This window comes from Plasmodium vinckei (assembly GCF_900681995.1).
Source record: "Plasmodium vinckei vinckei genome assembly, chromosome: PVVCY_13".
Classification (NCBI taxonomy): domain Eukaryota; phylum Apicomplexa; class Aconoidasida; order Haemosporida; family Plasmodiidae; genus Plasmodium; species Plasmodium vinckei.
Genome location: NC_051305.1, coordinates 1,891,816 through 1,906,479, shown reverse-complemented (window position 1 = coordinate 1,906,479; position 14,664 = coordinate 1,891,816). Strand labels below are relative to the sequence as shown.

Sequence of the window (14,664 nt, the reverse complement as noted above, 5' to 3'; positions counted from 1 at the left end):
GTAGTAAAATGAATTAGTAAACAATGGGAATGGAGAAAATGTAATTATCTTAAAATTTACGAAAAAAAATAATGGTCATAAGTTTTATGAACTAAAAAGTGCGATAAAAAAAAACGATGGGATATTAAAAAAAAGCATGTCAAGGGTTTTCTCATGATTTTTTGAAGTATCATCATCCTTATGCATATCTGAAATTTTTAATTTTTCATATATACTTTTTGAAAATTCATAATTTTGTATTTTCATATCTGTATTAATATTTTTGTAGTCATTTATTATATTATTTGTATAAAAATTAAGATGATATATTTTTAACATATTTGCCAAATTATCAAATTCGTTATATTCTATTTTTGAAAAAATATGAGCATTTTTTTTAATATTATTATTCTCTTTCATTTTACAAAAAAATAAAAATCGATTTTTTTTTTTTAAATCATTAAAATTTATTTTATTTTTAAGGTCAGCAATATCCTTTTCCAATTTATTCTCATTTTGTTCATTGTTTGTAGTTGCATGTGTCCAATTTTTATTTGGGGCATATAAATTTATCAGTTCTGTTTTGGTTAATTCTTTATTTTGTAAGTTTGTTAATCTTGAGTATTGTCTATATATTTCATCCATTCTTTTGTCATTCATATTGTTAGGAAAAGAAATTATATTATTAGTTGTATCATTACTTTTATTTTTATTTCTTCTTTTATAAAAAATAGAATAAAATTCTAATAATGCCATTACCTCTACTTTTTCATAATTTGAAGTATCATATAATGCAAATAAATTTATAGCATTTCCTTCTAATTCATCTATTTTATCTCTTTCTTTTCCATACTCTATATTATCAATCATGTTTTCATTTTTCTCTTTACTTATGTTATGCCTCCTGTTAGTTATAGCTCGTCTTTTTTCCATTTCTTGATCTGAATCTTTTATTTCAAGATGTTTATTCATTTTTCTCGTATCAGATGCAGTATGTATATATTCACAAGAACTATCGGAATAATTATCATAATTATCAACCTGTCCAAACATTTTTTTTTTTCTTCCAAAACTGTCTATACCCCTATCTATTTTTACATCATTATATATAGCTAGTTTATGTTGCTCATAATCATCATTTTTATGTTCTAAAAAATTAATTCGAATTGTATCAAATTCATTTTTTGTAATATTTTGTATACTTGTTTTTTCCTTATCAAAAAAAGCTCCTTCAAAATTATTTTTGGGTTTATATATTTCTTTAATTTTTTTTTCAAATTCTTTTTGTTCTTTTAATTTAAATGAAATAATACGGTTTCGTCGGGATAAAATATTTAAATATTCATTTTGTAAACGTCCATTATTATGCTCGGTATTATTTTCTTTGTATATTATTTCATGCTTTCTTACTTGATCAAATATGTCTGGTAATTTAGGTCCGATTTCTCGACCCTTTTTTTCTACACAATTAGACTCGTCAGTTTTGTTTTCTTCATGGTTTACTAATTTTACATCTTTAGGTTCTACTGCTTCATATTTATAGTTATTATCACATTTTACATCTATATTTGTTTTTAAATATTTCATATGGTGAGGTTGAGAATAGTTAGTAGCCTCATTGGATTGTAAAGAAGATGCGCATTTTTCTTGAGACTCACTCTGTTTGTTCCATTGTTGTGGAATATGACTTATGCTATTATTATTATAATATTCTTTCTCATTTATGCGTAGGCCTATTGGTATACCGTCTATATAATTATGTTTCCTCAATAGATTATAAGAAATACTATCATTGAAAAAAGTAAAATTTATATTATCTGTGTAACTATTATTTTCTTGGAAATTATCATTGGTGTATATATCCTCATATATATTATCATATTGATCAATATAATCATATATATTTTTTGTTATTTTTTTTTTATTTTTATTATATATACTTGATATATAATTACAAGGCTTAAACCCCCCGTCGTTCTCCTCTTCTCTTAAAATTCTCTTCCTTTTTTTTTTTTTTTCATTTTTAATTTTTTCTAAATCTACTAATTTTTTATAATAAACATATAAATCATATTCATCATAATTTTTATTTTTTTTTCTTAATTCTTCTTTTACTTCATTTAAATCAATATCACTAACTTTTGTTCCTAAGAAGTTGGCCATGCTTGCTTAATAATCTGGGATTACCATTTTATTCAAAATTTCTGATAAATAATAAATAAATTTATTACATATAAAGTGATAAAAATTTGTGTATTAAAATTTTTTAGGGTAAGCACTAGAATGAACTGCACGCATGGGCTATAAGAAAAAAGTGATTGAATTATTTTATTTAGTTAATTAATTTTTTCTGTGAATTTTTTGAACTTTAAAAAATTATGTCACAATTGTTTAGAACCTTTATAGATATTTATAAACATATTTATCGATAAAAAGTAGGTCATCCTTTTTGTTTTTATTTATGTTTACTACTAATTCAGTAAATAAAAATCAGTTTCGAAATTATAAATATCTATAAAACGCATAAATAATTAATCCGCCATATATGTAGGGACTTCCTAATCAAACATGACAGACAATATCACATAAAAAAGGCATAAATGTTTAAAATAGTTTAAAAGTATAAAATAAATATAATTGGCATGTGTGCAAACAAAATGGGGGAGCAAGATCCAAACGATGAATTATATTCCAAACTTTGTGAGTATATAAATCAGATTGGGAATACTTCATATTGTGATGGAAAGATTCATTTTAAAAATGTAGAGAAAAATGGTGAAGATAAAAAAAAAACACATACCAGTTCTCAGTTTAGTATCGATAAACTTTATTGTCATGATAGGGAAGAAAAAAAAAATGAAGATCAAAATAACGAGAACAATGAAGAAAAGAATGAAATGGTGAAATATGAGGACTTGTTTATGGAAATAGAAAACTATTATTTAATTTATAAATTGAATAGAAAGTTTGAAGAGTATAAAAATATTAAAGAAATTGAATTAATAAAAAATAAAAGGACATCAAATTCAGAAGAAATAGTTAAAAAAATTCATACGATTTTAGATCATCATCAAGCTATAAAAGATGAATTAAATATACTAGTACAAAATAAACATTCTATATATAAAACTTTTTATTCTATATTTTTAAATTATTATGATAAATATTCTCAAATAAAACAAATTAAATTAAATAAGAATAAACTAATACAACATTTAAGACATTACACAAATGCTGAACGGTTTGAAGCTATTATAAATAATATAGAAACAAATGGATATCAATATTTTATAGATATATTTAACAGATCCCAATTTGATGATGATCAAATTAGTAATCCATCAACCAGTAGTGATACTACCATCTCTAGTTCAGATCATAGTTATACAAGTGAGATTGATCAAATCGATGAAGCTGATAAATGTAGCATAGATAATAGTAATTCTGATGATAGTGTTAGTGACCTTTTACAAAATACTGAATGGGAAGTTGATCAATATGACATGTCTAGCGACATAGAAATTGAAGAAAACGAAGGAAGTAAATTTGATGAAAATAGGGAAGAAGTTGTAGGATATATTAAAAAAAATTCTAATATGATAACAAACAAACTTCAAAATAAAAAATGTAAAAAAAATATATATACTACTAATAAAATGGATAATAAAAAATATGATACGTTTATAAATAATTTTCCAAAAAAATGGAATAAAAAAAATGGTGTAAAAAAAAAAAAAAATGTTAAAAAAAATGAAATTTATTATATGCTTCAATCTTCAGAAAAAGCTATAAAGTTTTTTAAAAAAAATCCAACTTATTTTAACGCCAAAAATAAGCTAGCCAAATATCAATATATTATTAAACGAATACTAAAATATGTTATAAATATGTTTAGAGATGTTTTAAATAATACAGATTTAAATATTCTAGATAAAAAAAATACGGATGATCAAAGTAATATATATGATATCATGCCGTATGGACAAGAAATAAAATATGGCCATATAAATAGAAACACTTCCAACAACAATAATACATTATTTAATCATCAAACTCGAAACAAAAATAATATCAATGAAGAAAATAATCATAAACAATCATTATTACATACAGATAAATATACACACAAAAAAAGCCACGATGTTGCTACCAGTTCAGCACAAGAGGATAGAACTGAGATGCCCCATCATGATGGTGATTCTAAAAATTTATTTGGCGTCGAAAAAAAAGCAGAGGAAACCAACAAAATGGAAAATACAAAAAGAGAAAACCAGAATGAACAACACATAAAAAATAAGTATAATGTTGAAGTAAAAAATGAGATTGATCATGGAAAGTACAAGTTAGGGTACCTAGAAAATGGCGTGAAAAATACATCGATATTTCTTACAAATGATGAACAAGAAATTGATAAAATTTATAATAATGTGAATATTATATATTTTAATAAACATATAAATGTTATAGAATATTATGATAAATATAAAATAAAATGTGGGTGTGTAAAAGATATAATAAGTTTTATATATTTAAAATTTCAGGATGAAAATGATTTATATATTGATGAATATAATTCTTTAGAAAGTTTATATGTAAGTTCAAGATTAAAAATATTAAATAATAATTTATTAAAAATATTTGAAAATTTTTCAAAAAATAATATGCCAAAATATATAAAGAATATATGTTTATTAGCTATATATATAACAAAATTAGAAGTAGATTTATATCATTCCATATTTAATAATAATTTAAATACATCTATAAATATTATATTGAATAATATTGGATTAGCTATATATGATAATATTAATCAAACTATTTATCAATTAAATAATATTAAAATTATTAGGGAAATTATTCAAATGATTTATCTAGATATTATTGAAATATATACAGATAATATATATAGCATAATAAGAGATTATTTTAAAAAGTTGTCTAACATACTAAAAGAAAGATTATTATATATCGTAGAAATGCATATGTCATACTATACAAAAAATATTAACACATCTATTCCTTACATTTGTTTTAAACCTGTTAAGAAAAAATTTATTAACATAATTAGTGATTTCTTTGCGGCATCCAATATGGATGATAATACTGGAATGAATGAAAATAAAAAAAGTCAAAATATAAACACTAACAATAATAAAGAAACAGAGTCACATTTTGAAACATCATCAAGTGATAGTGCAGGAAGTGATAATAATAATAATTATATGGAACATACATATAATATAAGCTTATTAAATGAAAAAAATGTATATAAAAATTTTAATTTTCACAACTCTCAATTTAGTAAAGATAGTACTTTTTCATTAGCAGGTATAAATGTTAATATAATTGGAACTATTTTAATTTTAAAAACATTGAATTATATAATAGAACAAAATATATTTATGGATATTTTTAAAGAATGCTTAATAAATTCATTTAATTCATTAACCTATATTTATAAAGAAAGTACAAAAAATAATGAAGATACCGGAAAAAACGATAACAATAATAATAATACTATTAATGCTGATTTATTTTTGATTAAAAATTTGAGTTTTTTAATTTATTTATTTTATAACATAACTAATGATACAGATTATTTTAAATTATATTTAAATCAAGAATTAACACATGATTTATTGTATCAACAAATAAATGATAAATTAAGGAAAGACAAAGAAACTGGAAAAATAAGAGATACAAATAATCTAACACAAGGACAAGAATATTCAATATTTTATTTTATTAAAAAGGTTTATAACATATCTTCTACAGATGATATTCAATACAAAATATTATCCTCCTTTAATCAATCTATGCATAATTTTTCCATTACTACAATTGCTCGAGGTAAGTAGAAAAAAAAAATAACCTTTTCTTTGTACTCACTAAAATTGTTCATTTCCTTACATTTTTTTTTACACACTTTAATACATTTTCCATTGCAGTTTGTTTCCCCCTGATTAATATTTTGTCTGCTGAATATAAAGACAAGTTTTCGGAAAAAGAAGAGAGCATAAAAAATATGCTTGAAAAGTTGTTAAGTAACAAAAATGAACAAGCCGATAATCAGAACAATGAATCATTTAATTATGTAAAAATTGATTTTAGCTATTTGAAAAATGTAAATTTTGATCTATTAGAAAGTTATGGAAACAAACTGAATGACGACAGTGTAGAAAATGACAACAATACGGATATAAACATTTTAAAAACAAACTTAGACTCATTTAAAAAAGGGCTATATAAATTATTCCCTAAAATATATTTTTATGTTAAAATATTTATCATTTCAAATGCTGATAACCATTTTAAAGGAAATAATTTTTTTTATTCCCTTTTCAACTATATCATAGGTGTGTTGAAATATAAAATCATTTTCTTATTAAGGTAAGACTTTCACAGGCTGAAAATGCAAACTTTTCATAAAACCAAATAAAAAAAATAAATAAAACTATTTTTTACCAATTTTTTACCAATTTTTTACCAATTTTTTTACCACCTTTATAGCGAAGTCTACCTATTGCTACGGTGCAAATACCCCAAGTGTGTAAAAGAAATATTTGAAGAAAATTATATTGAGGATATTTTCTTTTTTTTAAAATCAAATGACTATTTTTGCAATTTTGAGGATATACAAAAATGCTACGAGTTAGGAAAAAGCTATGATATTTTTTCTGACTAGTAATGTAAATTTTGTTTTTTTATTATGAACATTAAAAAGGGAAAAAAAAACAACGACGTAAAAATGGTGAAGCAAATAATCTTAATTAGAAAATTCGAGAAATTGCACACAAAAATAAATGGTGCCACAATAATTCATGACTAACTATAATTGTCAAATTAAATTACATAAATATGGGGCATGGATATGTGTAATACATAGCGGGAATTGTGTCGAAAATATTCAAGGACAGACCCATTTACTATTGCCCCCAATTTTCTCTCCTCAGTAAAATTAAAATTTTATATTTTTTTGTAGTGTTATAAAATAATTTTATTCACTTTCTTCAATATGATAATCAATATAATAAATTCCTCGATCTGATGAGAATATAATTTTATTATTTTTGTGTCTTATAAAATAAGGCCATTTAAAATAAAAAAGTCCGGTAGGTAATTGCATACATTTATAAAAAATATATGCTGATAAATTAAATATATATATTTGATTTTCAACTAATATGAATAACATATTTTCTGCTGATTTATAAATGTCTAAAACTTTTGTTTTTAATTTTTTAATTCTATACATATCAACAGCTTTTTTAAAATCAAATATAATTAAACGTTTTCCATTTTTTGCAACTATAATTTTTTCATCGTCTAAAAATTTGCCATGACTAATAAACTTTGAGGAAAAGTCGACACAAAAAATTAATTCATGTTGACAATGATCATCATTTATATAAATCTGTAAAACTCTTATATGACATTTTCCAAAATTATTTTTATAACATAATAAATAATTTGTATTAAAATCAAATATAACAATATTTTTTAAAAAATTTTTATAAAAATAACTCATATAATTATTTGTAATATCATATATAAATAAGCTTTTGGAATTATTAAATAAAATCAAATTTTCAAAAGATATAGCTTGTTTATTATTAATTATTTCTATATTTATTTTTCTTATAAAATTATATGTTTTTATACAAAAAACATCAATACAACTCTCGTAATAAATATATACATATTTTTTATCAATGTAGATTGATTTTATACTATTAGGTCTGAACATACATAAAATATGATATTTTTCAAATACTTCATTTTTTATGTCACTTTTATTTTTATTAACTTCCCCCGCATTACTACTTAAAGCCTTTTCAACCTCTACACCACTATTAATCAAATTTTTATTCCCATTCTCGTTTTCACCAACTGCCACTTCCTCTGTATTTGTTTCTTTGTCTACCTTTTTAGTAATCTTATGTAGGCATACTTTTCCAGTGAGGGTCCCTATAAAAAGGAAAGTGTATATGAATAAAGAAAAAGACAAAAAAAGCAAAACTATTATGTACATATAGTTTTACTACATATGACAATGGGATTACCTGTGCAAATATAATTATCGTCTGTATATAAAACAACTATTGGGTCGGATAATAAAGTTTGAATACAATTATGCAATACAATATTTTCATTATTCTGTTCAATATTTATTATCTTTGGATAAAAGCAAAATTTTTTGCCTCCTTTAAAACATTTATTCATAATCTCAGCGTCGTTGTCCATTTCGTTTGCTTGATATTGTTTTCTCTCTCTTTCTCAGTTTTTCTTTTTATCCTTTTTTTATTCGATAAATATATCTCCACAAAACAACTCGTTACATCTTTAATTTGTTTATTTAAAAAAAAAAAAGGAAAACAAAACAAAAAATTATGAAAACATACTGAAATGTCGTACTAAATTAATACACCAAAAAAAAATGAGAAGTTTTTCAACCTAAAATATATTCAAATTATTCGACTTAATTTCAATAATTCAATATAAATTATACTAAAAATATATGATAAATTATATATATTAAAATAAAAAAAATAAAAGATATATAATATTATAAAGAATATTAAAATTATATGCATTATATGTATTTTTTTTTCTTAAAAATTTATCATTTATTTTAAAGCAACTGGTATTAATAACTGCGTAGGAAAAATATATTCTATGCACTTTACATTTTTTAATTCAACAGTTTTATGAATATAATAAAAAGAGGAAAATTTTCGAAACTCACAAAAGTAAAAGTATCGAAAATAAAATTATTTTCAAACAATTTAAAATTATTAATGATTATATATTTTATATAAAAAAAGTTTTAATTTATGCATAGTAATAAACCTGTTTTAATTTGTCTGTTACTATATTTTTTTTTGATTAAATAGTATAGTCAATATTAAGAGTGGCTATGCATATCCATAAATAAGATACAACACAAAATGCTTATAGATATGCATGTACAGGTACATACATATAAATGCATAATGAAAAAAAAAAGAAAAGAAAGAGATAAAGAAAGAAAGAGAGAATATGTTTGCTACAACAAATGCTAAATACTCTCTTAATAAGTCAAACATTCATATACATTTATTTAAACTTTAAAATGTTGGGCATATACAATATCGGTATTAACATATTTATATTCTTACAAAGTTGGTATTGAAAAAAATGGAAAAAAAATATAAATTATAAATCTTGTAGAATATTTTCATCATCATCTTCCTCAGTTTTAAGTTCTTTTATGAATGGTTCAAGTAAATAGGATGTAAAATCAATTGAATTATTATTGTCATTTAAATTTTTATCATATTTCCAAAAACTATATAAAGACAAATTAATTATATATGTTTCAGATAATTGTAAATTTTTTATGTAAATATGATTGGTATGTACATTTTGCTCTTCCAGTCTTCTTATTATTTTTTCCCTTCGACAATGTTTAATATCTTCTACATATCCTAAAGGGTGCAATAAAAGTGTGGCGAGGTCAAGCATTGATCTAAGTACATATATAATAGTAGCTAGCCATAAATCAATTTCATTTTAATTGCCTATCCATTTTTGTAATATATAAAAAAAAAAAAAAAGTACCTGCTACCTTTTCCATATATCGGAAATAACTTTTTTTCCCTACTGTTTCAATAGGAGTAGACTTTGAAAAAACTTTTTGATCAACAAACATGTAACATATTTCAAAAAAATAAGGGGATGGTAACTCAAATAATTCATCAGGGTTTTTATATTCTTCCTCTTTAATATTTACAAAATTTTTTATATAAAACCAAAATGGAAATTCAACATCAACATAGGTAAATGCTGATAGGGCAATCCCAAGATATATTGGAATCCACTGTCTTTCACCTGCTTTCATTTCTTTCACATCAAATCCCTTAACACAGGAAAAGTAAACGCATACAAATGTGTGTGTAAATATGTAAAGTTTGGATGGGTAAGATGGATTATACTTCTTTAAAATTGCCAACCTCAACAAATTCCACGGGAACGGAAGGGATATCCACCAAGGCCTTGGCAACAATTAACTCTCCCAATGCCTTTTCATAGAGAGACATATTTATAGCATTATTTAAAAATAATTTAGCATATTGTAAATTTTTATAACAATATGAACAGTTAAATTTTAATGGTAAATATTCAACTTCAATATCTGTATTAATTAATGTTTTATTTATAATAGTAGGTCTACTTATATCAATACTTTCAATATATATATTTTCAAGGTTATATGATAAATCATTATTACCTATTTCAATATTATCTAAATATGAATATACATTATGTATATTTTCTCTACAATTAAAATCATTGTTCCTTTTTGATCTTATATATACCCCATTATTTAATATATATTCATATAAATTATTAGGTTGTGGTGCTGAATCTGAAAAAGCAATTAAAGTAGTATATATTTTATAGTACCTATCATATATTGCTTTAAATATAATAGTTTTAATTTCTATTTTATAACTGTCTTCTAAATTTTCGGAACTATTTTCTAACTCATATATTGTAGTCTCAATTTTATCAAGTAATTCTTCTGCCATTATTTTTGTATTTTCATCAATTCTTAAATTTTTATTTCCATATAATATTTGATTCCTTAAATATTCTATATAATAAAATGATATACATGCTTCTGTATTTTTATAAGGTAATGATGGAAAATCAACTACTATATAATTTTCATTATTATTAGGATTATTCCCTTTTTTATCCTGTTTATTATTTATGTCACTTCCATTATAATTTAATCCATCTTCTGCATTATGTGCTCGTCTTGGATTTTTTCGATCTAAATTAAATAATGATTTTTTATCATTTATATTTTCTTTTCCATTTCCTGTTGATGCTCTTTTTTTATTTTTGTTTCTTTTTTTAAAAATTGTAAACACATCGTCCATATTTTTTAAAAATCAAAATCGTACCAACATTAGTTCTCAGTTATGTATGTTCTATATCTCTATATATAGAAAAACAAAATTTGGACACCATTCGATGTAAAATAAAAATTTTATTTCATTGTTTTACTAACCAATTTGATAAAATAAGGATATATTTTTTATGACCATGCAATAAAATAAAGAGAAAAAAATTATTCCTTTTAGTGTGCCATGAGAAATCAATACGCATATAAACTCGGATCTATACATAAATTAAAATATACACTAAAATGTTTATATAAATATTAGTAATATATAAATAATCCTTTTAATATTTTATTTATTTTATTTTCAAACTTTTTAATGATGCACTTTTTAACTTTTTTATGTGTGCCTTTCTATTATGAAAAATATGCGAAATGCCTGATGAAAATATTTTCCATAAAAGACAAGACAAGACAAGAAAAAAGAGGAGAGTCAACATATTTTGTTGTTTTTATATTATTAATATATTATCATTTTAATATAAAAATTGGTATATTTAAATGTTTATACATTTCATATAAGTAAAAAAATCAGAGACAATTTATATCCTGTTACCCCTTCCCTTTATGGGAATATAAATGGGCCAAACGGGGGGGAAAGAAAATGAATATTTACTGAGGGTCATAATTATAACATTCTACCTTTAAAACCAAATTAAAAAATGAAATAAAATAATAACCATTTTTGTAATGCCATTTTTTATATCGAAATTAATGAATGCTAAGTAAAGCGATGGAAAACTTTGCGAGGTTTATAAAATTTTTAATGCAAAATGAATAGAAAAAACACAAATAATTTATTCACTATTAATGGGTTGGAACAACTAAAGATGAAAATATTTTACGAAACAGTATGTCTATTTGTATGCACAAACCATTTCACTACTTGGCTAGTTCATGCATCTTGAAAAATTGTTCATACAGATTTTGTCTTAAATATATTATGCTGATGTTGGAAAATAATAAAATACGTTTTTTTTCAAAATTTGCTTAATAACAAATAAGTAAAAACAAGTATGTATATAATATGGGGGCAAAATTTATGATTATTCCATTAAGTCTTATAAAAACTATTTTTAAAATAATTATAACACAATTATAATTTATTGTAAAAGATATTTTTCTATAGAAGTTACATACATGCATATACTTATCATAATCCTTATTAAAAAATAATTTTAAAAAATTATTTAACATGTCCACATATATATATAATAACAGTAGGAGTTAAAAAATATTTAAGAGAAATTAAGTGGCTCAAAAGAAACAAGCCCACAAAATAAAAAATATTTTAATGAGGAAATACAGCAACATATCTACAAATATGTGCATGTATAAAAGTTTGTTTTTTTTTCATATTGATCATTAAACATTTTTGGTTGTTCATATTAATTTTGTAAAAAAATATAAAAATAATTAAAATAAGTCTATTTGAAAATATTTTTTTTATATCCTTAATTTGGGTCATTATTTTGCATCTTAAATTTGTACCTTAAATTTGTACCTTAAATTTTTTGAATCTTTATTTTTTTATAGCTTTCCATTTTTTACGCGTGTATAAACAATGAAAAGAGGCAGCATATATTTTTTGCTTTCCATATTTTTTATTTTTAACTGCGTCAAATCAAGCGATGTACCTTTAAATGAGCTATCAGATAGTGGAAATTTTGAAAATGACCAAGAAACCAGTTTCGGAGCTACAATTGTAGACCAACCTGTTGAAGAGGAAGCCTTTGATATATTCGAAGACCATGCTGAAATGTTTAGCATTGTAAGAGAAAATAATGAAGAACTTGAAAATGCTGAAGCTGGAGAAGTTAGGGATGAAAATAGACATGTTAATGATTATAATAATATACATTCAAATATAGAAAAATATAGAAATTTCGATAATATTGATGCAGAAAATTTACAAGAAAGTCTGAATGACATGATGGCCGCAGAAGGTATGGATGCATTGTTAAATTTATATTTTAAACATAAAGAAGGAAAAGTAGAAGATAAACAATTGATTGAAGAATTAAAAAAACTTCAAAGTAATAAAGAAGCATTAAAAGCTATAAAAACCTTTATAACTGAAAATTATAACGTAATTAAACGTCACAATCTTTTAGAAGAGGCTCAATCTTTAAAAAATTTTGAATCCTTAGCTGAAGCATCATTGAGATTTATCAATAATATGATTGATGGCGATTTAGATGAAGATACAGAATAGATGCATATATTAGCGCATGCTATGTACGTCTAGCTAGCACGATTTTGTGATTTTTCCAATTTTTTTTAATTATTTTGCTTGTTCTTTTGTTCTATTTTTGAACGTGTTTGAATGTGTTTGATAATTTTGCCTGTCCATATACATATCCAAATTAAGTTAGAAATTGTATATCATATTGTGAATATATTTTTGTATAGTCTTATTTTTTTTTTTTTTTTTTAAGTTCGTAACCATTTGAAATGATATGTCGTTTGGTAATTACAAAAGATTAAACATATATGTATTTATGCATATAAATTAATATTCGTAAGAACTTTAAAAATTGTAAAGAAAGTTAGACAAAAACGATGACCCCTTTTTTGTATATTCATTTATACATAAAATAAATAAATATTTATAGTGGTTTAAAAAAAGGTGTTTCTATCCTTTTTTTATATTTTTTCGAATTCTTATCGATTTTATTTACCCTTTGCATGCACACATATTCAATATTTTACCATAGTTTTATAATTAAGCCAATTATTATAATGTGTAAAATATTAGGATTATATTATGGATTTTTTTTGTTTAATTTATTATTTAAAAAGTATAGAGAGAAAAAGATGAACAAATGGTATTACATTATAGTTACACAAAGAATTATCATCACTATAATTGGCTATGGATGAAAAAGTTATATTCATTTTAAGAGATACAATAATAAATAAATTAATATGTACAGCATAATATTATTGCAAATTTAAATAATTTTCAAACCTTCTTTATTTGATGTGTTAATAAAAATTACAACTATATGTATATTATATTTTTAAGCAAATTTGAAGATGGGGGAAGGAAAGAAAGTGACAAAAAATATACCCCCAAAAGTAAGCATAAGCTATAATAAAATGTGTAAAATAATTTAAAACTTTTTTTTTAATATTATTTTTGCAGATTAGCCTTCTCATAAATATGCATAATATGCCATGAGGTATTTGATATTTATAATTTTTGTGAAGATATTGTTTTATTATTTTTCATATGATTTTGCCTCATTAATTGATGATACGAATATTAAGTTATATTTTATAATTATAGGATAAGTAAATAATAATATACTAAAAAAATTAATAGTGTGCAATAGAGAGAGGTTATAAATGTGTTTTATATCGTTGCTCAATTTAGATATATATTATAAAACCCACCATAAAAATAATAAAAATACAATCCTTTTATTTTATAAAAATAGTGCAATAATCTAAAAAAATGAATTTTATACCCATATTTTAAGTTATGTTTTGCACGAGAATCCATTAATATATTAAAAGAAAAAGGTGTTTGCAAAAAAGAGAGCATCAATATTATCATATATGACACAAAATATACTAAAAAATATTATTACTATTTTGCATATTTATAAATTAGTATATACATTTTTAATTTTAAAAATAATAAAATAAAATAATATTATTTTTTGTATTTAAAATATTTTTATTATGAATTTTTTAGAATTGTAGCGTGGCTTATATGAGGAAAT

The 14,664-nt window shown here is 22.6% G+C and overlaps 5 protein-coding genes across 5 annotated transcripts; 2 read left to right on the top strand and 3 right to left on the bottom strand.

Annotated features, from left to right (window-relative positions):
- Positions 1-84: 84 nt before the first annotated feature.
- On the bottom strand, positions 85-2,142 carry PVVCY_1305240 (conserved Plasmodium protein, unknown function; the record flags this gene model as incomplete). Its single annotated transcript, XM_008624201.1, has 1 exon — positions 85-2,142. One exon carries the CDS (start codon positions 2,140-2,142, stop codon positions 85-87), a length of 2,058 nt encoding a protein of 685 aa, XP_008622423.1.
- A 479-nt stretch (positions 2,143-2,621) lies between these two features.
- Positions 2,622-6,667, top strand: PVVCY_1305230 (conserved Plasmodium protein, unknown function; the record flags this gene model as incomplete). Its single annotated transcript, XM_008624200.2, has 3 exons — positions 2,622-5,832; positions 5,931-6,372; positions 6,493-6,667. 3 exons carry the CDS (start codon positions 2,622-2,624, stop codon positions 6,665-6,667), a joined length of 3,828 nt encoding a protein of 1,275 aa, XP_008622422.2.
- A 312-nt stretch (positions 6,668-6,979) lies between these two features.
- Positions 6,980-8,226, bottom strand: PVVCY_1305220 (conserved Plasmodium protein, unknown function; the record flags this gene model as incomplete). Its single annotated transcript, XM_008624199.1, has 2 exons — positions 6,980-7,950; positions 8,046-8,226. 2 exons carry the CDS (start codon positions 8,224-8,226, stop codon positions 6,980-6,982), a joined length of 1,152 nt encoding a protein of 383 aa, XP_008622421.1.
- A 951-nt stretch (positions 8,227-9,177) lies between these two features.
- PVVCY_1305210 (DNA replication complex GINS protein, putative) lies at positions 9,178-10,910 on the bottom strand (the record flags this gene model as incomplete). Its single annotated transcript, XM_008624198.1, has 3 exons — positions 9,178-9,449; positions 9,583-9,880; positions 9,975-10,910. 3 exons carry the CDS (start codon positions 10,908-10,910, stop codon positions 9,178-9,180), a joined length of 1,506 nt encoding a protein of 501 aa, XP_008622420.1.
- Positions 10,911-12,497: 1,587 nt separating this feature from the next.
- PVVCY_1305200 (conserved Plasmodium protein, unknown function) lies at positions 12,498-13,148 on the top strand (the record flags this gene model as incomplete). The annotated part of the gene is made up of 1 exon (XM_008624197.1): positions 12,498-13,148. The coding sequence occupies one exon, from the start codon at positions 12,498-12,500 to the stop codon at positions 13,146-13,148; it is 651 nt and encodes a 216-aa protein (XP_008622419.1).
- Positions 13,149-14,664: the final 1,516 nt, after the last annotated feature.